The sequence below is a fragment of the Sardina pilchardus genome, chromosome 15 (genome assembly GCF_963854185.1).
Source record: "Sardina pilchardus chromosome 15, fSarPil1.1, whole genome shotgun sequence".
NCBI classification, from domain to species: Eukaryota; Metazoa; Chordata; class Actinopteri; order Clupeiformes; family Clupeidae; genus Sardina; species Sardina pilchardus.
In genome coordinates this window covers 18780238-18803419 of record NC_085008.1, presented here as the reverse complement: position 1 = coordinate 18803419, position 23182 = coordinate 18780238, and the positions used below count along the sequence as shown (strand labels likewise).

Sequence of the window (23182 nt, the reverse complement as noted above, 5' to 3'; positions counted from 1 at the left end):
TGAGGCATCACTAGCAGCCTACATGAAAAACAACATTGTTTTCTCACTTCTAAGCTGCTCCTTGATTGTTTGTCTATCTATTAGACACCGATAATTGTACAAAACACTATAGCAGGTTAGTGGCTGAACTTGGAGGAAATAAAGTCTAGGATACATATATGTTAAATTGCTATAAACTTTACACCTGTTGAGTGCGAATATATACTACGATATAATCTGTGCCTACAGAGCAAGGGAAATGGGCCTACTGGCCTAGTGCATGGTAAAGGTCACATTATTCACCCAGGGTCTACAATACAAAAATAATGGCAACATCAACTTTCTAATGTAAGGTTGTCTATGTTTAGAAAACATGTTCCAGTACTAAAACAAGGCCTACGGTGAAGATATATAGTTCTGCTATCGACTGAATTTGTTTCTGATGACAGGGTCACGAACAATGAGTTCAGCAAGTAAACAAAACGTTTAGAAAAACATATTTAAAATTTCACAAACATTTATTTTTTGTCGTTACAACAAAAATGACCCATGGACATTAAGTGTTTCGTCTTTCTTTACACATAACAACTGTTCACAGATTACTTTCAATGAAATAGCCTAGGGAACGTATGTACAACAGTCAAACAGGAGAGGTAATGCGATTTACACCAAACCACATAATTGCCTATTGACAAAATAAAATAATATAATTATAAATTCACCTAAACACCACTATGTGGAGAACAAAGGGGCGAGTGGGAAATGTTAGCCTGTGATCTATTTACAGCCCCTATCGTCTCCAGCAATGTGCTTCAAAAACAATTAAAACCTGAGTATTCAGTCTCGGTATTAACAGTGCTTTTCACAAACTCACATAATATATAAAACAAGGACATAGCAATAAAAAATCTCAAATTATGTCAGCCAGCAAGAAAATGTATCGCATCTGAGCAGAAGGACGTGTTGGCTATTTTCTCTCTAGTCAAACAGCTGGTCTTCCGTTTAAAATTGAGGCATCAGGCCACAGGCCGACGAAGGTGAGACTGTATGCTCCACATTTACTTTTTTGATTTTTCATATATTCGTCTAAATAAGACTCTCCTATTAATCAATTTTTTGTGCTATTTACATATTTACAGTTCATAAATATAAGTAGCCTACCGTGGTCGTTTGCCTTCTCTTATATTATTTTAAGAGAGCGGAGAATAAAAGCCTTAGTTACGCAAAGAATATTTATCCTACCTTAACAAATGACGACAATACCAGAATGGAATAAAAGGAACTCTGTGCTTTAGGGGCCTGAACCCCAGTTTAGTAATGACAATTGTTCATAGCTGTTTTGCTTGCGAAAGTCTGTGCGGTCGGCTGCAGGACACTTTCCTGTGCGAGATTCAAGTGGTTGGAAGCCGATGCGAGCGAAGGGGTCAGCATAGCCAGGATCTGAGTCTGGCTGCCCTGCTGCGCGTTGTATGGCGAGGCTGGCGAGTTGGTTGCACCAATGATATTGTCTATAGAGAAGGACGGCCGACTGGGAGTGCTGGTGTCAGTCTTGAGCGGAGGAAGCCCGGGCAGTGTCGGGCTTAGCTGGGGGTAAAATGGCTTTCTCAGTTCGGCCCCCAAAAGCGATGGAAGGGAGTGCGGCGTGGAAAATATGGAGGCAGGGGAAGGGAGAGCACAAGGTGCATTTTGAAAAGGGAAAGTGCCTCCGGGGTGGTGTGGATGATAGGGATGGTGAGCGTGGAAATTCTGCAGCTGAAGACCATAATTATAGCCATATGGGCCATAGCCGAACCCGGGCAAGAACCCCCCTGCGTCCCTGAGAATCTCATTGGCTTGGTGGCGCTTGAAGCGCTTTCTCCTGCGCAGAAAACTCCCATTGTCGAACATGTCGGCTGAATCCGGGTCGAGGGTCCAGTAATTGCCCTTGCCAGGATTGCCGGGCTCTCGGGGGATTTTCACAAAACAGTCATTTAAGGAGAGATTGTGACGAATAGAGTTTTGCCAAGCGGGAAATTTTTCCCGGTAGTACGGAAACCTGTTGCTGATAAACTCGCAGATCTCGCTGAGAGTTAAACGTTTCTTGGGACTCTGTAGAATAGCCATTGTGATTAAGGCAATATACGAGTATGGAGGCTTTACAAGTGTATTCTTACTAGCTTTTTCTGTTGTCATGTCTCCTGGGCCGCCATCCCCTCCGACTCCAACTCGGTCCTGTGGGCAGTCCAAGTTGTTGTGACCAGGGGAGGAAGCGCCTTCGCCTGCATTCTGAGACAGAGTATCGTCCGAGTCATTGTCCAAGTGGAAATTGTGGTGGTGCAGATATTTTCCATCTTTCACAACAGCTATGTCTCCACCAACAACATCTATATCCACATCGTCTGACAATGCTGAGCTGTCGGACATATCCGTTCCCAGGGTCATGTTGGACGCGTCTTCTGGCGTCTCTTTTCCACCGTTTCGCGTCGTAGATCCCTCGGTCTCTCTCGCCAGTCAGTCAGTAAGTTGACTGCACTCCTAAACAACTCCCGCTCCTTCGAAAATCAAACACGCTTTAAATTCGTTCTTCAGTCGCATGGGAGACCTTTTGTTGAGCAAACCGAAAGAAAGCGCTACATTACCTATTTGTATCACTGATTAAAACTCGTCACTGGAGGTGCAAATGAGTCAATAAGGCATGCAGTCTAAATATAACTCATGGAGATCATATTCCTCGCAGATCACACAAACAGCCTCTTCGTCAACTCGCAAAAAAACAAAGATCTCGGCGTGTAGTTACTTTCGACTATAACCACCCAAGTTTATTTGAGTTTATGAAAGTATTTTGACGTACGGACACCTCGTTTGCTCTCAGCGCGAGCTACAGACTCTACCCCCTTGCGGCTCTCAAAAAGTATTTATTTGACTGCGTGGATCACATGACCACTATGTCACACTACCAGGAACTAGATGAATTGGCCGTAGACAGGTCGAGCGAAGTGGGGATCTTGAAGGCGATGAACTTGAGCCATGGTGGCATATTCATCCTCATCTCAGGTAATCACAGGTATGAATTAATCAGCATTTCGATTAACTATGCAATTTTGATTGTAACCCGATTTCGAAAATGATGGCATGACCTGCAGCTGTATTTTTACGCAATAAAATAAATTATCGATTTCGATGCAGGCTGATATTTATATCAAGAGACAAAATATTGACAATATCAAAAATGCAAGTACATGACACATGACATTTACTTTTTGCAGTTTAGTCTACATTATTCTACATTATTCCTTGTCCTTATAAAAATCTAAAATCGATCATTAAGGTTGGCTCATTTACTACATTTCGGTCATTTAGGATATTAGAATAATTTAAAATAAGGAAAATAATTCCAACAGTGATGTTAATGTTAAACTACTCTGTTGTACCAGTTAGATGTTGACACATTTTAATTGACAACATTTCAATAACTTTAGCATGAAAGGCCTATTTCTAATAACTGTTGCAATTAACATCGGTTAGGCCTATCTAGAAATGTGCTTTGATGATAAACATAACAATAATAAGTTATATCTATAGTAAATGGTGATTTACCAGGTAATTTAGAAAATTACAAAGATGAATTTTCATTTGTGAAGAATGTTGGCTGGCAGTTGAAAAATATATGGTAACTTTGAACATTATTAAACACTGCCGTGTTGTGTCGTTTTTTCAGTCTAGAAGCATATTGAACTTTTTGTTAGTTACTTTTTTATCTGAACTTGTTTATCAGACCTTTTATCATTGTTCTTCTGCTCTCTCGCTTTGGTTTTATAAATAGGTAGCTATTTTATATTTTCATTTAACTGGTTCTTACATACATCTTCTGATGCATGCTTTTGTAAACAACGGTTTTTGCATTTAAACTATTGTTAAAGCTATTTTTTAATGTTCTAATGAAATTACAGTTACCAAACAGTTGTCCTCGTTCTTCATATGGCCTTTTACCTTGGAAATAATCTTATGTAAAACACCGCAGGCCATTCGCGCGTCCGTTCTCATATGCGCAGACATATAGACAAAATAATGAACCAGAGCATTTATATAATATTCCATGTCTCTTTGGAAATGTTAACAAATCGGCAAGCAATTGGAGATGTTAACGCATCCCACCCCTTAAGTGCACCCCCGGGCCATTAATCCCACATCACTTCTCACGGGTTTTATGTTTTGCTTGTCAAGAAATCAAAATACCATCCATCCACGTTTTCCACATAACTCACATGCACTCCAACACACGGGAGAGACGGACACACACATGCAAGCGCTCCGCAGCAACCTGCTTCAATTCGTCACCGTCATACTAAGAACAGATGACAAGGTATGCAGTGTGCAATAATAATTCGACAGCAGAAGATTTCAACTGGCATTCCGTTTCATTAGTCAGCGGTGTTATAGGCACGTTAAGCCAGCACGCTTAACTTCCATCTGCACTTCATATGTCTCTGTGTCTGACTGAAAGCTTCCAGTCGAGGGCATGGTCCATTACGTTTAATGGACTGTAAATTAATATCAGCAGTAATGATCCATAATGACCTCCTGGAAATCTCGGTAAGAATGATACATTTTGCTGCTTGTTCAGAAGGAAAACTTAATGATCTTACTGATAACCGAATGGTCTTACTTATAACGTTACTCACTGGCACTGCACATATTATCCTAAAAGACGTTCTGAAATTGACAGAAATGAAATGAAAAGTAATTGTTATTGGGTTCCATCCATACATTTCGTGGATATGTTCACTAAAATGTCTGGGAGAAGAGAGGGTTTAAATGATGTTTAAAAAGCAAGGTATAACATATTATCACTGCAGTAAATAACTCAAACGACTATCGGCCCTAGGATTTATCCAAATGAAAGGCGCAGTGTTTAGGCATAGTCGATTCAAATATTTGATATGGAAACATCGCTGTCATCTCTCATTTAGTCAATTGTGCCATATTTCGTAAAGGAGAGTCCAGTCACCAGGACTTTGAGAATGCATAATTGTGTAGGCCCCACAATTAGGTTGCTGAGAGTATACAGTAAAAGTTAGGCTCTGGAATGTAATTTTCATTCCTAATTTTCGAGCTTAATTTGTATTCCTTATTTTTTTTACGCACGTCCTTATTTTTTTTTTACTTTCAGTCATATACATATATCCACATATCGATTCTGAACAATTAGCCTACCCATATAGTGATTTCCAGAGCAACCTTAGCCTACATATTTATGTGATCCTCAGTCTCAAGTTCATTCAGACGTGAAGTCTACTTACTCAGAGAACTCGGAACCTATTGTTCACGTTAGGACACTGACATCTAGTGGGTATTTGTGGGTGGTACTGTCCCCCGCGCACCGACTCCAGGTGTTTAATTTGTCAGTAGTAGCCTATTTCTTATTCGATAACACACAAACTATAATAATGTAATACTTTTTCCAGCCCCATATGTTTTATTAAGTTATATTAATGTTGAAAGAACAAAGCATGAGAACAGTAAAATACATAGCAGTAGGCTACAGTTTCTGGAGCATGAGGGAACATTTATTAGGCTACAAGGTTTCTCTGTCTTTCACAAAATGCTTTGTTCATTAAGCCTACACTGTTAATTTTTTTTTAAATAAAGGTGAGTAAATGCTTCTTTTCTATCACTATGGTTCCATAAAGAATGATTCTTCAGGAAGACGTTCATACTTTTTGTTAATGGTTCTTCAAAGAGCTATTATAGGGTTCTTTGAAGCACTACAAAAGGTCCTTCTATGCATTGCTCTGATGAACCGATAACATGAGCGCTGCACATGCGCGCTGTCAAATATAGTTTTATTCCAAGGCGTTTAATCTCCACGTAAATTACAATGGCTGTCGTTTAGTCTCCACGTAAATGAGATCTGTGTTGCAGCTGGAAGGTGTGGACTAGCTTGCAGACAGTAGCTATACAGATGTAAATCGCAGGGTGTCGCTCCATCTTCGTTGAAAAACCAGCCAACCAACCTTTGCGGCTGAGCTCACCTGAGGAAAAGGCGCTTGTCAATGCGTTTAGCCTACTTAAGAAGTCGCTCGTCTCATTTCATACTTGAATTATAGGTCTAACGTTCGAACATGTCATTATTTGAATTTACACCACTGCTTGGAAGTGTAGCCTATTTATTTAATTTCGTTTTTCCCTGCTATTTTGTAATGGCTCCAATTATTGGAATTAGGCTACTTCATGGAGACAAGAAACGCTAGACTGACTTGAAACTTTGCTCCTTGGTATTTCGTGTCTAAATGTATGTCATAGGCCCACACAGACTATTTTTGGAACACCATCTCCCAAGATTGTGGATAGGGCATATTGTGGATGCAAAATATTCAAACATTTTCCTTAAAATTGATCTGAGAAGTTTTCATCGTTTTTACCCCTTTTTGTTATTCAAATAGGATGGTATACACCTCCATAAACAAATATTGTAATAGGCCTATTCTCCAATGAGTTGGACAACAAAATGATTACTTCAGTGAGAGGGTATTAGGCTATTCTCCTGTTAGAATTTAATACATAGGCCTAATGACGACTTGATGAACTAAGCCACGAATTATAGACTACTGCAAAATGATTGGAAAAATAGTCAGTCGAAGATTCTGGATAGACCACATTTTATTTACTAACATTTCCATTTACACAACATATGTCATGTTAAAACATCTATAACAACTCACATGAAAACTATACATTTAGAAAACATTTTTGGCCAACTACATAAATTGTTCTCATTTAAATATGATGGCAGCTATCACGAAATCACGAAGACATATTTCAAGACTTCTGAGACATTCCACATCAACACTCAGTAGCCTACACGGCCTACACTTAAATTGATGTCAGTAGGTTTTATAATGCCGTCAAAAGACTATTCAAGTGTTAAACAGTTTCATACACAAGGATAACAAAGTCATTAACTAACACAAGACCAAAATGCTGGAATGTTTGTGGTATCTGGAATGTACTGGCCGTTCATCCGTCTCTGGGTTTTGTCTCTGCTCTCTCACATGTACCGTTCCAGGCCTGAGGCAAAGTTGGTCTGTCTCATGTAAGAGTTGTTATAGGAGTTCATAGCGGGCCCGGATAGTCCAAGGAGCTGTTCTGTGTGCTCGGCACAAGACCCAGAGCGCACAGGAGGTAACGAGATTCTGTTGCCGGTACAGTACACCTGTGAGCTACCCGGTGAGAAACCGGATTGTGAAACCGCGGCTAAGTGAGGAGGAGACCCCGAGGTGGCGTAAGGATACCCTGACGTGAGATTTGAAGTTAGGGTGCCACTGTTTCTACTTAGCATGTTTGCGGTGGGATTTACTGACTGCGTTTGATAGCAGCTGGGGTCGGTGCCGGATATCGAACAACTGGCCGACATGTTCCCCAGGTCGCCAGTCCCCAAACCAAGCGCTTGAGGATTGAGCTCTCCTCCAGGCCCGCTCTGCATGACAGTTTGCTGATTAATGATGTTGTCGATGCTGAACATCCTCGGCTGTCCTTGAGCGACCCCGGCCGAGGCCTGGTAATGATGTAGCATGGCGGGGTGAGGGGATCCCCCCAGCTGTGAACCGTAGCTGGATGCCATTCCAGGATACAGTGTGTTTGGGTATGTCGGTCTACCCATAGGAGCTGGCGTAAAGGCGCTGGAGCTCTGCATGTAGCCGGGATATGTACTAACGTCAGTGCGCTTGAACCGCTTTCTTCTCCGCAGAAAGCTACCGTTGTCAAACATGTCTTCAGCTGCAGGATCCAGTGTCCAGTAATTGCCTTTACCCGGCCTCCCGGGTTCTCTTGGAATCTTTACAAAACAGTCATTCAATGTTAAGTTATGTCTTATTGAGTTCTGCCACTTCTTGGAGTTTTCGCGGTAAAAGGGAAAGCGTTCCATTATGAATTTATAGATGCCACCCAAGGTGAGTTTTCTCTCAGGGGAATTGGCTATGGCCATAGCTATTAAGGCTATGTAACTGTATGGAGGCTTTCCGCGCTGTACCGGCCTTTTCCTACGTCGACTCCCACTTGGCGGCAGATGCTCCTCGGTTTGACCCAAAGATGCCCCCTCCTCTCGGTCGGTGTTGGGACTGCTACCCCGCGGTTCAGACTTAATGAGGACCCCATCTTTGGTTCGAGCTTGATGTAGCAGAGATGGAGGTATCGGCGAGTCCAGGCTAACGTTGGGTGACACCACCACTGGACTGGCTGCCTCGGCTGGCGAGTGCTGCGACTCCGCCGTCATGTTGCACATGCCCGAGAAGTAAGAGAAGTTAGCTAGATTCATAAAAGTAACGAGGATTTGGAAGGGGTTGGAAAGCTGCTGTCCCAGAGCCACATGAAAAAAAAATAGACACCGTAAATGGCTGGTGATGGTTTGGTTTCACGAGCGCCCAGAGTCCACTGAACTTGTTCTATTAGTGAGATTATGTCGCTGCCCTCCCTCTGTCTATCGGTACTCCTCTAGCCAGGTGTGCGGGTGAGAGGCCGACAGTTTTATAAGCTAGTCACTGAGTGACGACACTGACTGGCCCATGATGACGAGAATGGGCTAGGTCTCTCCCCACTGACAAGCACTGCATGGTCAGATGCTCCCAAATGCCAAAGTTTCAGCCCAGCAAGTTCACGTCTTTAATATCACTAACAAGGCACTCTCATTTACATGTCACTAACAAGGCACTCTCATTTACATGTATCGACTGTTAAAAGAGGAGTGAGTCAAAACAGGTATTTTTTAATAGGTTTATCATGGTCGATTTAGGTTCAATCCAGTTCAAGACTCATTTGAATGAAAAATAAATAAATCCAGAAATGTTACCATTACAGATCATAAAATGTGTATGTGTGCTGACAGTCACCTGGAATAAACATCATTGGAAAAGATTTTAAGATAAGGTCCAATGGCTGAATGAGCTAATCTAACAACTTCCAGGTGCTTAGGGCTAAGATGTCTTAAGAGAACTTCAGGGCTATGAACAAGAGAGGGCTTAGCAGGGTATAGGGATGATTTGTGGGTCTGTGAAAGGACAAAGTGACCACATCCTACAGCACATCCCTCCTCACAGTTCCCATTTGTCTTTGAGATGCACTAAACACCTTTTAAACAGCAGACAACTCTATAAGTGAATTCCCTGTAATATCATGTCCACGGTGCAAGACTGATTAAGCTCACCCAATACCATATTACACCATAATAGTGCAAATGAACCTGGCTATTTAATCAATGGAAAGGATCACCGACATCCTACCCTTCATGACTCTCTCTCTCTCTCTCTCTCTCTCTCTCTCTCTAACTCCCTCTCTCACTCTTTCTCCCTCTCTCCCTCCCTCAGTTTGCTCAAACTTCAGTGTATACCCAGGCCAGAAATAACAGCAAGGGAGTCCGCTACGGGCTTCTCAAACCAACACTCAATCCAGCAATTGAAAAATAATAACAGACTTTTCAAAACAAGCAATTGAGCTGTGAAAGCTTCAAGGGAAGAAAAGTAAATATCCCCTGATTTCATTTTTATTTTTGGAAAGGGAACAGAAAACCTCCACTCTGGAGTCGGTTGGTCCAAGACAGACAGACAGCAGCCACGCAGAAAAGCACTGGCGTGATATGCCAAAGCTTCAGCATGTGATTAAGTCTATGGGAAAGGTGTTAATACACCCAAACGATTTCAAGTGATTGTTAACTCTTTGAGTTTTAGATAGGCTTCTTAATGTCAGTTCCAATATGTTCCCGACAATTAACATTTTAAGTTATCGCTCTAAATAATCATGAGATACAGATTTATGTGTTATATTTTATGGTAAAAAAAAATGATAAACATGAATTGTTTGACACCAATTCTATTTACATAATGATGCAATGCATTTATAAATCTGAACGTATCTGAGAGTATATGAGAGCATTTCATTCATTGTATTAAGGAAACATTAATACTGTTTACTGCTTGTTATTGGTCATACATTTCAGACCAACGTGTGTGTGAGAGACAGTGAGTGTGGTGGCCAAAGAGGGGAGTCAGGGCCGTGAATGCTGGACGCGTTCAAAGCAAAGGTTAAGCAAACAGTGCCCATTCAGTGCCTCTGTCCCGCAGACTGATATGAAAGAAATGGTGCAATGAATCAAGCTAAAGTCATAACCCATAAACCGTAAACCGCCCCGCGTCCACCAATCAGCCGCCGCCCAGCCCCGGCTCTGCCACCCCAACACAAAGAGTGCAGCCGCCCCTGCGCCTCGGCCCCACCTCATCAGCACCCCCCGAGCCCAGACTGCACTAAGCCCAGCTAGCCGCTCACACACGCTGGCTAACAGCTTCAGACAGGCGTGGGATCGGGGGTGTATCCAAGCAGGATCTGCCCCCAGTGCTGCCAGGTCAGGCAGGACAAACAGGGGCTGCGGCCAGGAAACAGCCCCTCCGCCCCAGGGCCTGTGGCCTCATAGTAATCCCCCATGTCCCCACCACCCACACCACCACCACCACCACCAGCAGCACCACCAACAGCACCATCAACCTCCCACCCACTTATACACATCCCTCCCTCACTCCCACCCTGTCTCTTCTCCTCACATGGTCCTCTTCCATAATAATGCTGTCTCATAGCAACACACTGCAAGGCTGCTTTGCGTCAGGCAGAGGATAAAATGTATTTCACTGAAATTATCTTTTGTTTTCTGACAGTGCAACAGACGTTATCAAAGAAATGCTGATCAAATTAGATCAATCTCACACCAAATCTTTCCAGATGCATTCAATGCAACAGGTTTCCGTGTCTAAAAAGAACCTTCCACTACAGGTCTGTTGTTTCCAAATGAGCCGTCAGAGTTGTCAGAGTGCAGAGTGGATTATCACATGTTCCAGCTCTGTCTTGGTTTGAATTCCACCCTGACTAAACAATTTTTCAGTCTGTTGGATTGCAAAAATATTGAAGTGTACAAAACACATCTGCATCACCAATGAATTTTAAAGCAAAACATCTGGCAATAGGGATGTCTAGAAGCGTTTTAACTTATTTCAACATTTTATTTGGACAACCGGATAAATGTTGTTTATACACATGGTTTTGGGAAAGAGTCTTAAACGTTTTTGACCACAACTACCACTGTACAATTGGTCTGTGACCTCTGTGCTCTCATGACAGGTATCATAGAGGGCAGCATACATACATTTAATTTAGTTATTATAATGTAAAGTCATTGATATGTTAATTTTGATTATGGGATGTCTTAGTATATTTTTCCCAGAATCTTCACACAGAAGGTTTGTCCCCAGTGGATTCCTGTTTCGTGTTTAGCTAACATGCCACAGCTGTCAGCTTCTGAGTCCAGTGGGAGCCGGCCGGTAGAGTAACCATCCAATGAAAATCCATTCTCAGGTCCTCTCTCTATTCCCCTCCAAAACTGTTTCTTCTCCTTTCTCAGCGCAAAGAGAGAGGGAGAGAAAACAAAACAAGAGAAGGCAACTCAAAGAGGGGAAGAGAGAGGTAGGTGTAGAAAAAAGAAAGAGAAAGAGAGAGGGAGAGAGAAAGAGAGAGAGAGTTGCTGACCAAACACTTGGAGCTCATTCATTCGCACTGCGGCTCCAGGGTGGGTTATGGAGAGGTTGGGGGGCTCTGTGTGTGTGTGTGTGTGTGTGTGTGTATGTGTGTGAACATATTGGGGGGGAGCATGAGAAAAACGAGAGTGCATGAAAGAGTGAGGGGACAGCAGGAGAGCGAGGCGAGCGAGAGAGAGCGCTAGCCCCTTTTCTTGCCCAAGCTCATCAAGTACGGGCCAGGGCTCCTGAAAACACAGGGATTAGCCCAGAGCAGGGGCTCTCAGGTCGGCTCTGCCTGCCGCTCTCCTGTACCGCACGCTACACTGCTCCGCTAAAGCGCTCCTACATGGTTCTCACACACACACACAGAGACACACACGCAGACACAGACACATACACACGCGCACACACACACTCTCACACACACTCTTTCCCTCATACGCACACACACACATACACACTCTTTCCCTTATACACACACGCACACTCATACACACATACAATGAGAACATCTTTTCTTTCTCACTCACAGAGACAGATACACACACACACACACACATAAAATGAATTACACAAACAGTCATTCTCTCTTACATGGGCACACACATCTACATAGCCTCTCATCCTCAACCAAAGTTCTGAACTTGTTAACTGCAAGAGGATGCTTTTGCTTCTATGTGAGCATTTGCCACAAGTTGTGTTATGTCATACTCTCCAAGGATACAGGTAATTTAATCCAGTATCTCAGTCCCATGTCACAAAACCCTCTCACTGGAACTTGCACTTGCCTAACTGGAGTGAATAATAATGGTGTTTTGAGTTGAAATGTTCATGTCCTGATGTTGCACTGATGGTTATGTTGGTGTGTGTTTGTGTGTGTGTGTGTGTGTGTGTGTGTGTGTGTGTGTGTGTGTGAGAGAGAGGGGAATGTGTATGTTGTTGTATGTGGATGGGAAGGTGTGTGTGTGTGTCTGTGTGCGTGTGTTACAGTAATATGTGTGTATGTGGATGGGAAGGCAGGTACGTGGGTGTAAGGGTAAGGTGTGTGTTATTGCATGTGGATGGAAAGGTGTGTGTGTGTGTGTGTGTGTGAATATGTGTGTATGAATATGTGTGTATGTGGGAATGTGTGTGTTTGTGTGAATATGTGTGTATGTGTATATGGATGGGAAGGTAGGTGTGTGTGTGTGTGTGTGTGTGTGACCCTCTGGACGTTTAATCTATTCTCCTGGATGGCGTCTGCTGTGTCAGCCCCAGAGCTCCTCCAGTGTCCTTGAGGAAACCCCTGGTGACAGGCGTGAGCACCTCCAGCCCTCCAGGCCTGAAGTCATGCGTGACTGAGAGAAGAGCTTTCTCTTCCAGAGACAATCCCTTGTGTTTCAATCAATCAGACAACATCCTCTCACAAAACCAGTTTAACATGAACAAACCCTGTGTGTATACGTGCGTGTGAGTGTGTGTGAGTGAGTGTGTGTGTGTGTGTATTTGGCTGGCTGGAGTTTGTTTTCGCAGAGAAACAGTGATAACATTTCCCATTTATTTCCCAAGTCAGAAAAAGAAATCTAATATTGGTTGGGAAAGAGCTGTGGTCGTTGAAGTCTGGGCCATAAATACAGTTTGGCCGACTCCGCGGCCTGATCTCAGCTGGAGGTATGCTGGGATAATTTGGTGGTCTTTGTCAGCATGCTGTGTAGCGGCAGACAGTTTAGCTCCGTCACTGCTCATCGACAACTCCACTCTATCTCCCATACTCCTCTGGGCTGTTCTCCTGCCAGTTCCATTCCGTAAGATGTTTTTTTTTATTTTGGGCCTCTAGGTGTTTGTCTTGTGGCTGCAACCACACTTCCATTGTTCCCCAGAGGGTCGGAGAGACAGAGTGGTGGTTTTTGAGGGTCGATCGTTCGCCAGCTGTTCTTCCTCCTCCTCCTCTTCCTCCTCCTCACCACCTCCTCCTCCTCTGCTTACTGAGCACCCATGGAGTCAGCAGTGTCGTGCTTCTTAGCACGCTATTCTGTCCCGCTATCACTTACCAGGACAGCATGGACGGATATACGTTCTTCTGCACGTCTGAGGCATTGAGTGTGGGCCCGGTTTACGTATATACCGGTGGGCTTTAGGAGATACAGTATGTAAGGGATAATGGACGCTGACGTGTCCCAAGATATGGAATTAATGGACAAGGCAAAGACCTCCAATAGAACATTCGTCCGCCAAAGTCTTGTGTCACAATGGGTCAGTCTAACGGTCAGTTTGGCAATGTGCCACACAGGTCGTTAGGGTCATTGGCGTGCGACTTTTGCCTGCTGGTGCTAAGGAGACCTTAATGATGATACAATGACAGACATGTCTGATCATAAACTGACTACTTGCCAGCACTCTCCCTGTTTGAAGTCGCCTTCCCGTTCATCACTGAGAATGTACAGTACTGTAATTAAGATGTCCATGGTGAACTGATCTACTTCATGACATTGTGAAAAGCGTCCTTTTCCCTCCTAACATCATGAAAGTGCTATACACCCAAGTATGATGTTAACAGTTGGTGTTCTCAGCCAGCATCTTCTCAGAGTTTTCATCAGCATTCATATGCAATCATAACCTAATCTGAGATGAATAAATTGTGGAAAGTTCCATTCTGCAGGATCGAATATTAACAAAAGATCTAAAATATTGTGAAAACATTTACCACATATCAATCAACAGTATATATTTATTCTTGCAAAAATGGATCAAAATGTTAATTCTCCAAAACCTCACTGTTATTAACAGAGGTCATGGGTCTGTATTTCTTCTCATATTTCCAGCTTTCACAAGACTGCAGATGGAGAGAGGACACCTGGTATTCAGTAAATAACATGCTAATCCTCTGCATTAACCACGGTCCAGTGACAGAATCTTTATTCAATTTAGTTCTGTCCTATTCACCTCTGGTCCCAAAACAAATCGTCCAGATTTCCTTGGTAATGTTATCAACATATAACAGCAACCCGTGACAGTCTGTTCTCACTTATCGGCAACATGATCTCATAAAATGTAAAAGCTAGCTAGTAGTGCACGAGAAGAGGCTAGCTGCTCTCGGCCGGCCCATCTGCCCAAGGTCACTAAGTGTGCAGTGTTCCTGATTCCTGTTTGTTTAGGACACTGTTGAAACGGCTGTGAGTAATGGAGGGAAATGGTCTTGTGTATAGAGGGGGATTCCTAGAGAGTTGTGTGGCCCAGACTACATAGTGACTAAGAACTTCTGGCTGGGGTTTTGGAGTGAGTGGGTGGGTGGGTGGGTGGATTGGTATGGGTGGAGGGGAGGATGGGAGGATGGATCCATGGTGAGGGATGGGTTGGGGGGGGTGGGTGGGGTGGGGAGGGGAGGTGTTGTTCAAGAGCCAAGCAAAACTGGACAAATTTCGTATCACACATGAAACTCAGTGTGCTCTTACACGCTCTCGGCCATTTCACCAGGCGGTCATCCGGTCCGGCAGAGTGACGGAATGACGCAGACGGGGGCCGATGGCGGACGTCAGAGTTTCAGCAAAACACGCGGCGCGGAGCATCGAGAGAGCAGCGAGGGCCCTGGAGGACAAGGGGCCTCTTTCACGCTCTCTGCCCCCCATCTCTCTTTGGAGTGCTGTCTGTCAGCAGACACTTCTCCTTGTCTCTTCTCCCTCCCTGCTCCTCAGCCTCCTGCTCATTACTCTGGGCTCCTGTAGGTCTGTGATCTTCTTCTTCATCTTCTTCTTCTTCTTCTTCTTCTATCCAACTTTATCCATCTCTCCTCATTAATACATACTGTAATGTGACTGAAGTAATTAATGAGTTAATTGCATATTACCAACAAGATACTCTCATTAAAAAAAAGTCCTATTCTAAATCCAGCCGCTCACAGTGTTGCTCTATAGGTTGCACCGTTGACCTGTCATTTCAGTTTAAGATTTTCCAATTCCATCTGAAAGTATAAATGTACTTTACTTTACTTTAAACTGCATGAAGCACTGACAGCTACAGTACGTCATGGAAACCAGAGCACTTCTGTTTAATGAGTTAAGTGCTAATTTCACTCCAGAGCATCTCGCCAGTGTTTATGAGATGGTGGAGGCTGATAGGCTGAGTCCCTGCCAGACTGTGTTAATCAGGCCGCTGGGTTATCACTTGCGTGCTGCTCATTTGGCAGAGGGAGCGTCCCTGATCACCTCCGCCATTGCATGGCGTTGAAAGACACCCGGACAAGCAGCAGCTCCCCATGTCTTTATCGCACGGAGAGGAGCCGCAATAAGACAGCCTTTTCACGGAGATACCGAGAGGCACGGGGCCGTGTGCTCCCGAATCCATACGGAACACATTCCTATACAAATGAAGGTGACATCAGCATGTCAGCATGTCATGCACATCCACACATAAACCTATGCACTGCATAGCGCGCACACACACACACACACACACACACACACACAGATATTGGCACACCCCTGATGTGGTAGAGAGCCAAGCTTGGCCATTCAGGCTTTATCTCTGTGAAGTTTCATTAAAGCAGAAAAGGTCAAAAGAAAATGTGTTTTCGAACCAGATGAGTGTTACACTCCACACCCTTCAGACAATAGCTCTGTAAGACTCAATTAAAAGACAGAAGAGCAACAGACTTAATCGATATATTAAAACATATATATTTTGCATGGAAACAACATGTCAATACAAACCTATGTGTGAATACTTCCAGTTTAAGCTTTATATCAATGCTCCCTTAATGACGACTAAATATGATTTCCAATTACACCAGATACTATATAAAGAACGTCACCTGTGCGCGCTTCCATCCGTAAGTATACTTTATGTCCTTGTGTTGTCTATATGTTTTATGTGTGAGGATCCATTATGCACAGTCATTTAGTGTTGATGGCAACAGCTCAGCAGTGATTCCTCTGGAAAGCTATGGGACCCACAGTAGCCCAGTGGCAGCCCTGAAACCACGACTGGAATGCTGGCAGCCAGAAGAGGTGGCGAGTGGAGAGGCTGCACTCACTAATGGGCCTGTCCACACTGGGATTATCGTGTATTTTAACCTACCCATTAACTGCTGCCTGGGACAAATGGGACCAATGTCCCGTCCCACCCCCCCAACCACACACACACACACACACACACACACACACACACGTCTTTCATTCACCTGTGGCTTAGGCTAGTCCACAGGGAGGGTCCCTAGCTGTGTACTGGATGCCCCCTCCCCCCACTCTCTCCCTCCATTGTCCAGCTCAGGCCGAGCCCAGCTCAGACAGGTGGGATCAGCTTCTTATTATGTCCCTGAAGTCTTAGGCACACAAACGGACAGTAGACCACACGCCAAAGTCTTCCTTTTGAAAGAGCAGACGCCCACACGGCACACACAGCCCCGGATCCCACGATTAGCCAGGATAACTACTAGTGGTTTCAGTCTGTTGCCATTCTGAGGGTTCAGCCCACAAGCCTGTAACTGTTACTGAATAATTTAAGTAATGGAGTAATGGCTTTAAGGACTCAATTTCAAAGTAAATATTTTTATAAACAACTATGTCTTTCATAGAACTTGTTATTGAAATACTGTTTATAAGAGGGACTAATGATTTATAATGTATCAGTAACATCTGATTGTATTTGAATAAATAATGTATGTCTCTCCTTATAACTTTGCCTAATATTCTCTCAATAAGGCAAAGCTTGTGTTTTGGAATTTAATTGCAACAGAGTGGGAGGCATTTAACGTGGTAGATCACTATTCATCTAAAAACTTGACCACCACCTACTGGACACAGTTGTCAAATGCACTCAGAAATGTTTCAGAGTGCTGTTGCTACCCAGTTTCAGAATCCAGCCTTATTTTAGTCTCATGAACTATGTAACTTTATTTCATGCATCACCACCTATTAAGGAATCCAATAGTATTGCACTGATTTGTTAATTTCATGTAATTATTTAATTGAATGTCATCTTTCAATAGCTCCTAATCAAGATTTGGAACCCATGGATTAATAGCTGTACGCTGGGTTCCTGGAACTTGAAATACCAAAATACACACTTCTTTTATGCCAGCTCCTGATCGTTATAGCATGGGATTTCCTAAATCAACAGCTGACATTGAGACAGTTAAGATGGTTATCTTAGAACGGTTTGAGGGAGTAGACAATTATTTGAAGATACTAGTGATACAGAAAGACTGGAAAATACCATTTTAAATGAGCAAATTTGGTCAGGTTACTATTCACTCTCACAAGAAGATGGATAACAGATTAATTTAGCAGAAACTGTTTCTGAAAAGTCTTCACTGCAATCTGTGTGGTCACTGATCCCATCATCTCTCTAAACAAACCTACAATGCCAGTATCATCAAACTAATGTAAAGGAGGTTATTGGAATCAGAGGAATTAATTATGTCTAATGTATCTTCAGTTCAAATGTCTTCAAACCTGTATTAATCTACAAAGACTAATATTCCAGGAATCTACAATAACGCTCTGCTGAGCACAGCTGATTCACTGAGTGTGGAGAATGACCAGTTGAACAGACTGATGATGAACTCGAGGGAACCCACTGCCCTCCTCGTCATCATGTCCATCAGAGCTGCCGTCAGAGAGAACGGCAAACGTGACTGCCAATCTGCCAACACAAGTCCATCCCCAAAAGGTTGTCTTGGTTACGTGAAAAGCTATCAATTAAGGAGCAACATTTCTCCTGGTCCATCTGCATGGTCTCATTGCCTAGCAACAGCACAGAGAGTGTGGATTCATGCAAGGCTGCCTGGGTGTGCGGGAATGTGTTCTCCAACAGCCATTAGATGAATGACAAATGACCAGTCTTCCCACCGCAGGTCATTTAAAAAATGTTCATGAGGGGAGCACCTTTTTGCAAAGAAGCTGAGGTCTAGCTGAATCGACAAGTCATCCACCTGTTAGCCAGACATGAGCAGGTTTCCTAAATGTAGAGCTTTCAATCCCTTCATCCATGGAACATAGTCACTATCTGATTGACTAGTATGATAGCCTTATATCTGAAAGAAAAGCGAAGGTGTTCAAGACAAAATGATGGCGGGCGTCTATGTTCTGTCATCACTTGAGCAAAGACAGAGCCAGTAACAGTGCTGCTCTAAAGGGAAGAGCATGGAAGTGATGCTGGTGGTTTGACTGCCCCTGTTGTTTATGTCTGTTGAAATGCAGGTACATGCAGTGAATATCAAATACGGTCCACTGCACAGCAATGACCGTGCCTATGTATCAGACGCTTGTAATCAGACCACCCCACTTGTGTCAGTGGTCAGCAAAGGAGGATTCATTTCTGAGCTATTAACATCATGTACCTGTGTTCAAGGTGACACATTTATCTCTACATATGGTTAATGATCATATATCCTTTGCTGGACAACTCTTGGTCCAAATATATAGGCTACTCAAGAACAGAGAGACATAATGAACTCTTCTGCCACTGTTGTTAATCTAATGAGGGAACACAGAGCATCGGATTGTGATTCACAGCAATTTATTACATCACCTTCATAAAGTGGGAAGCCTCTATCATCAGCTGTAAGGAAATTGTGTCTCGCCTCTTTAATAGCTTCTGCATTGTTCATCGATTGAAATGATGTCAGGTTTAAACAGTGCCTGAGGGACACATCTGAGAATGAGATTAGGAATAGCTGCAGAGTGCAGACCGCGACTGAAGGCGCCTGTAATGCTATACTGAATGCAAATCTTAGCGCTTATGAAAACTAGAAACAAAACAGACTATAGCCTAACAGTTATTCGTGTGTAACCGATACGCTCAAAAAGATCCGTAGTCAAATAGACATTACAGGCTCTGTCAGAACAATTCATGCTGTTATCGAGTTGGAAAAGTGGCACGTTTTGATAGCCTACAGATGAACACCGACTCTGCGAAAAAGCCTTTTCGTCCGTGTGAAACAATCACATTCTTGACACGACACCAGTGATTAAGTAGGCCTAATGAAACACAGGCTACTAATTCCATCTGTTGTGTATGACAAGTAGTTCTATATGGATTGTAACTGAGGACAAATCACTAACAGTTCACACTCCCACACGTTTCATTCCCCCGCCCTTCAGCTCACTGAGCATCATCAGCACCATGAGAAACTGAACAGCGACAGCATTGTCACCAGGGAGGCAGTGCACCGAGGCTATATATTTGTGGCCAAAAGCGCCAAATAACGACTGTCCTTCGAAGATAAAGCCTACGTTAAAATGCAACGAGTCTTCAGGTTCAGGACTTGGAAGCACAAGCTGAGGATATGTCACTGTATTCGTATCTGGACGTGTCGACTGTGTGAAGCGGCTGAGCTCCAGGAAAACATTTGATAAGCAGGAGCATGAGATCCCTTTTCGGCTACGCTCTCATGTAGCTCATGTCCAGAGATATCGCGCACGTTTTGTTTTGTTTCCCGTGAGATGTAGCAAAATCGCCGGTTGTTCTGTGCCGAAGAAAGGGTGGACACACATTCTAACCTCCTGCGCCGAATCAACAAGCATCACGACCGTCGCAAGTAGAAGCAAGCGACCCGCCACACCTGACTCGCCTGATTCCCCGCTAAGATAGTGACATGACAGCACGCGCCAGGAAGAACAGGATAGAGCGCGAAGAGATCTGGAAAAGGACACGCAAGTGTTTTGAGGAGGGTAACCAAGTGAACGAGGATATTCGAGTTCGAGGAGCCGTCTGCTGCGGCGAGAGGCTATCACAGAGCGCAGTGCAGCACAGGCGTGGAGACATCAGTGGGCAACTGAGAATAGCGTTTTGTCAACCACAGAAACCTGATCAATATCTCCCTCTTCAATGAAAAGAAATAAGCGCACCGGTCTGCATAGCTTGTTTCTTCACTATCCTACTCGCAAGTCAAAATACTGCAGAAAAATACAAAACAGAGAGGATATGTGAATATAAACTGAGCAGGTAATAAGCAAATTCCATTGGATGAATGAACTTGTGTTGTCAATTGGATGGAAAGTGGTCAGGATTGATGTGTATTTTGCCAAACTCGAAAGCTGTTCAGTCCTGGTCTGTTCCCTTTGCTCTCTCGCTTGTAGCCATGGGTTGCATCCAAAGCATCGCCTGTAAGTCGCGTATCAAACGCGAGAATATAGTTGTCTATGATGTTTTGGCAACCATAGACCACACTCCGACAGTGATTGAGGAGAACTCGCCTATAGTGCTGCGCTACAAAACTCCGTATTTCAAGGCCTCGGCTCGGGTTGTGATGCCTCCGATCCCCAGGAACGAGACCTGGGTTGTTGGGTGGATTCAAGCGTGCACACAGATGGAATTTTACAACACTTATGGGGACATTGGCATGTAAGTGTCCATCACGGTCATTCACTCTGTTGTCCTTCAGTTACTTTTTATCCAGACTTTAGTTTCTCAGCTAAATGTTAGACTACTAGTATGCACCCCCACAGCAGATCAGAGACCATGCAGGTAGCTTAACTTGTGCGGTTACAAGGTAGCCTACATGCTGATATGCAGCCAGAAATGGCCTGGGCTTGCAGAAATGTGTGTGTGTGTGTGTGTGTGTGTGTGTGTGTGTGTGTGTGTGTGTGTGTGTGTGTTACTAACGGCAAGTGGGCTCAAGTGGTTTTGCCCTGATCACTCGCTGTGCTGTTCTTTCACTCAACCACCCACTAATTGATTTTTACACCCAAGCGAGGCCATTAAATAGAAGGTCTGACGACAGGATGCAAATTCTTAGATGTTTTGGCGGCCTTTGCCACATTGATTAAGAAAAAAAGAGACAGAGGGAAACACACTGACGTAGCCTACTCCTACGCTCCAACTTCTGACTGCATGGACAGAATCCTAGTGGGGGGAGGGGGAAGAATATAGATGGGAAAAAATCACACTCACATACACTCACTCTGACGAGAGCCGTTAAGCGCAAGCTGCTCTGATGATAACCTCAGGGGTTGTTGTTCGTTCTGGAGGTGGAGACATATGCATGGGGGTGTTTAATCCAATCTGGGGTGCGGGCGAACAGTCTGGAGAACCGAGGGGCCGAGGGGACAGATGGCGCTCAGATAAAGAGGTCCACTCAACCACCAGGGTCACAGTTGAAGATGAGCTCTCATGGCACTGATGAAACCCAAAGACCTGTTGAGGTATGCTAATGTTTGGGCCAAATCAACATACTAGTGTTAGTGTAATGACATTTAAATTGTGCAGGTTAAAGTCACAATATGCCTTATCTAAACATATATGGTCAGAACTGTGATAATAAGTGTCCAATCAGACTTGCTCAGCAAATCACCTGCTATTGGACAGATTTACTGGCAAGATGAATACTGCTCTGGTTAAAGGTGATACTGTCTTGTTAAAAATATCCTTTAATCTTAACACAATGAAAATACAGTAGACTATATTCCCAAATGACCCTGGGTAGATTTGTGTGATTCAGTCTGTAGTACTCAATCAGATGTTGGGAACACTTTTCGATATTCTATCTTTAACAGGTTTGGAAAATTTGCCTCACAATTTGGGGCCCACTGAGAAACTTCACACAAGAACAACAACTACAATTATTTTTTTTATATATAATTGATTAATCTGTCATTTACTTGCTCAATTCATTGATTGAAAATCAAAATGCCAGAAAGGGTGAAACATACCAGTATTTCCCAAAGCCTAAGATGACATCATCAAATAGGCTACTGTTCCGTCTAGGCTATAGGTCTATGTCAAAGATATCCAGTTTTGTGTAAACTAGAGCACATTCAAGGTGGAATCAGATTAAAAACCTACAAACGGATTAAACATTGCCAAAATAGTTGGCTATTGTTTTAATGGATAACTACATCGATGAATCGCTGCAGCCTACAGCAATCTGTGCTGTGATGTGCAGTTAGAACTTAACTGATTACGTTAAAGTGACATGGGTAAGCCTATTTTACCTCTCACTATAGGCTTCTGTAGGCCTACGCATGCTTTATTGGAATATCCTTTGGGGCATAGGACGCTGGCATGTAGCCTAATTGCATGTAGGCCTTTTCTGTCATTTTTTTGCGTTTTTATAAATGGTTTTCCTCCTCAAAAGGTCTAGCTGGGAGCTTCCGGAGCTGCGTGAAGGTCTGGTGCGAGCCATCAGCGACTCAGACGGCGTAAGCTACCCCTGGTACGGGAACACCACAGAGACGGTGACGCTAGCCGGCCCCACTGCCAAGCCATCGCGATTCACCGTCAGCATGAACGACAACTTCTACCCCAGCGTGACCTGGGCCGTCCCGGTAAGTGACAGCAACGTGCCGCTGCTCACGCACATCAAGCGGGACCAGAGCTTCACCACCTGGCTAGTGGCACTCAATGCCGGCACCCGCGAGAAAATCCTGCTGCAGACTATCAAGTGGCGTATGAGGGTGGACATCACCGTTGACCCCTCCAAGCCCCTGGGCTCTCGGGCGCGTCTTATAGGCCGGCCACACCAGGACCAACCACGGGTCCTCACCCGGATGGAGCCCATCCCGCCTAATGCCATGGGCCGGCCGAATGCAAATGACGCTCAGGTGCTGATGTGGAGACCCAAGAGAGGGCCGCCACTGGTGGTGATACCCTCCAAATGAACCGCGGGAGGTGGGATGAAACCAGGAAGAGCCTTGAAAAGAGACCTCTTTTGACTTGGGAGGACAGGCGACAGAGAGGGCAACTGCCTTAAATCC

General features: G+C 44.0%; 3 protein-coding genes across 3 annotated transcripts in view; 1 reads left to right on the top strand and 2 right to left on the bottom strand.

Moving 5' to 3' along the window:
- Positions 1-496: 496 nt before the first annotated feature.
- foxd2 (forkhead box D2) lies at positions 497-2834 on the bottom strand. Its single transcript, XM_062555948.1, has one exon. It carries the CDS (start codon positions 2398-2400, stop codon positions 1291-1293), a length of 1110 nt encoding a protein of 369 aa, XP_062411932.1. The 5' UTR covers positions 2401-2834; the 3' UTR covers positions 497-1290.
- Positions 2835-6725: 3891 nt separating this feature from the next.
- On the bottom strand, positions 6726-8433 carry foxe3 (forkhead box E3). The gene has a single exon (XM_062556669.1). The coding sequence runs from the start codon at positions 8270-8272 to the stop codon at positions 7007-7009; it is 1266 nt and encodes a 421-aa protein (XP_062412653.1). The 5' UTR covers positions 8273-8433; the 3' UTR covers positions 6726-7006.
- Positions 8434-20568: 12135 nt separating this feature from the next.
- fam78bb (family with sequence similarity 78 member Bb) overlaps positions 20569-23182 on the top strand; it is a 3758-nt gene continuing 1144 nt past the window's right edge. Inside the window, exons 1-2 of the mRNA XM_062555959.1 lie at positions 20569-20831; positions 22564-23182. The exon at positions 22564-23182 is cut by the window's right edge and continues 1144 nt beyond it. Coding sequence (XP_062411943.1) covers positions 20569-20831; positions 22564-23086 — 786 coding nt within the window. The 3' untranslated portion in view covers positions 23087-23182. The remainder of the gene's footprint in view (positions 20832-22563) is intronic.

Excerpts from the sequence above, each read along its gene's own strand:
- foxe3 (XM_062556669.1), bottom strand. The coding sequence starts at position 8,272 with ATGAATCTAGCTAACTTCTCTTACTTCTCGGGCATGTGCAACATGACG.
- foxd2 (XM_062555948.1), bottom strand. The coding sequence starts at position 2,400 with ATGACCCTGGGAACGGATATGTCCGACAGCTCAGCATTGTCAGACGAT.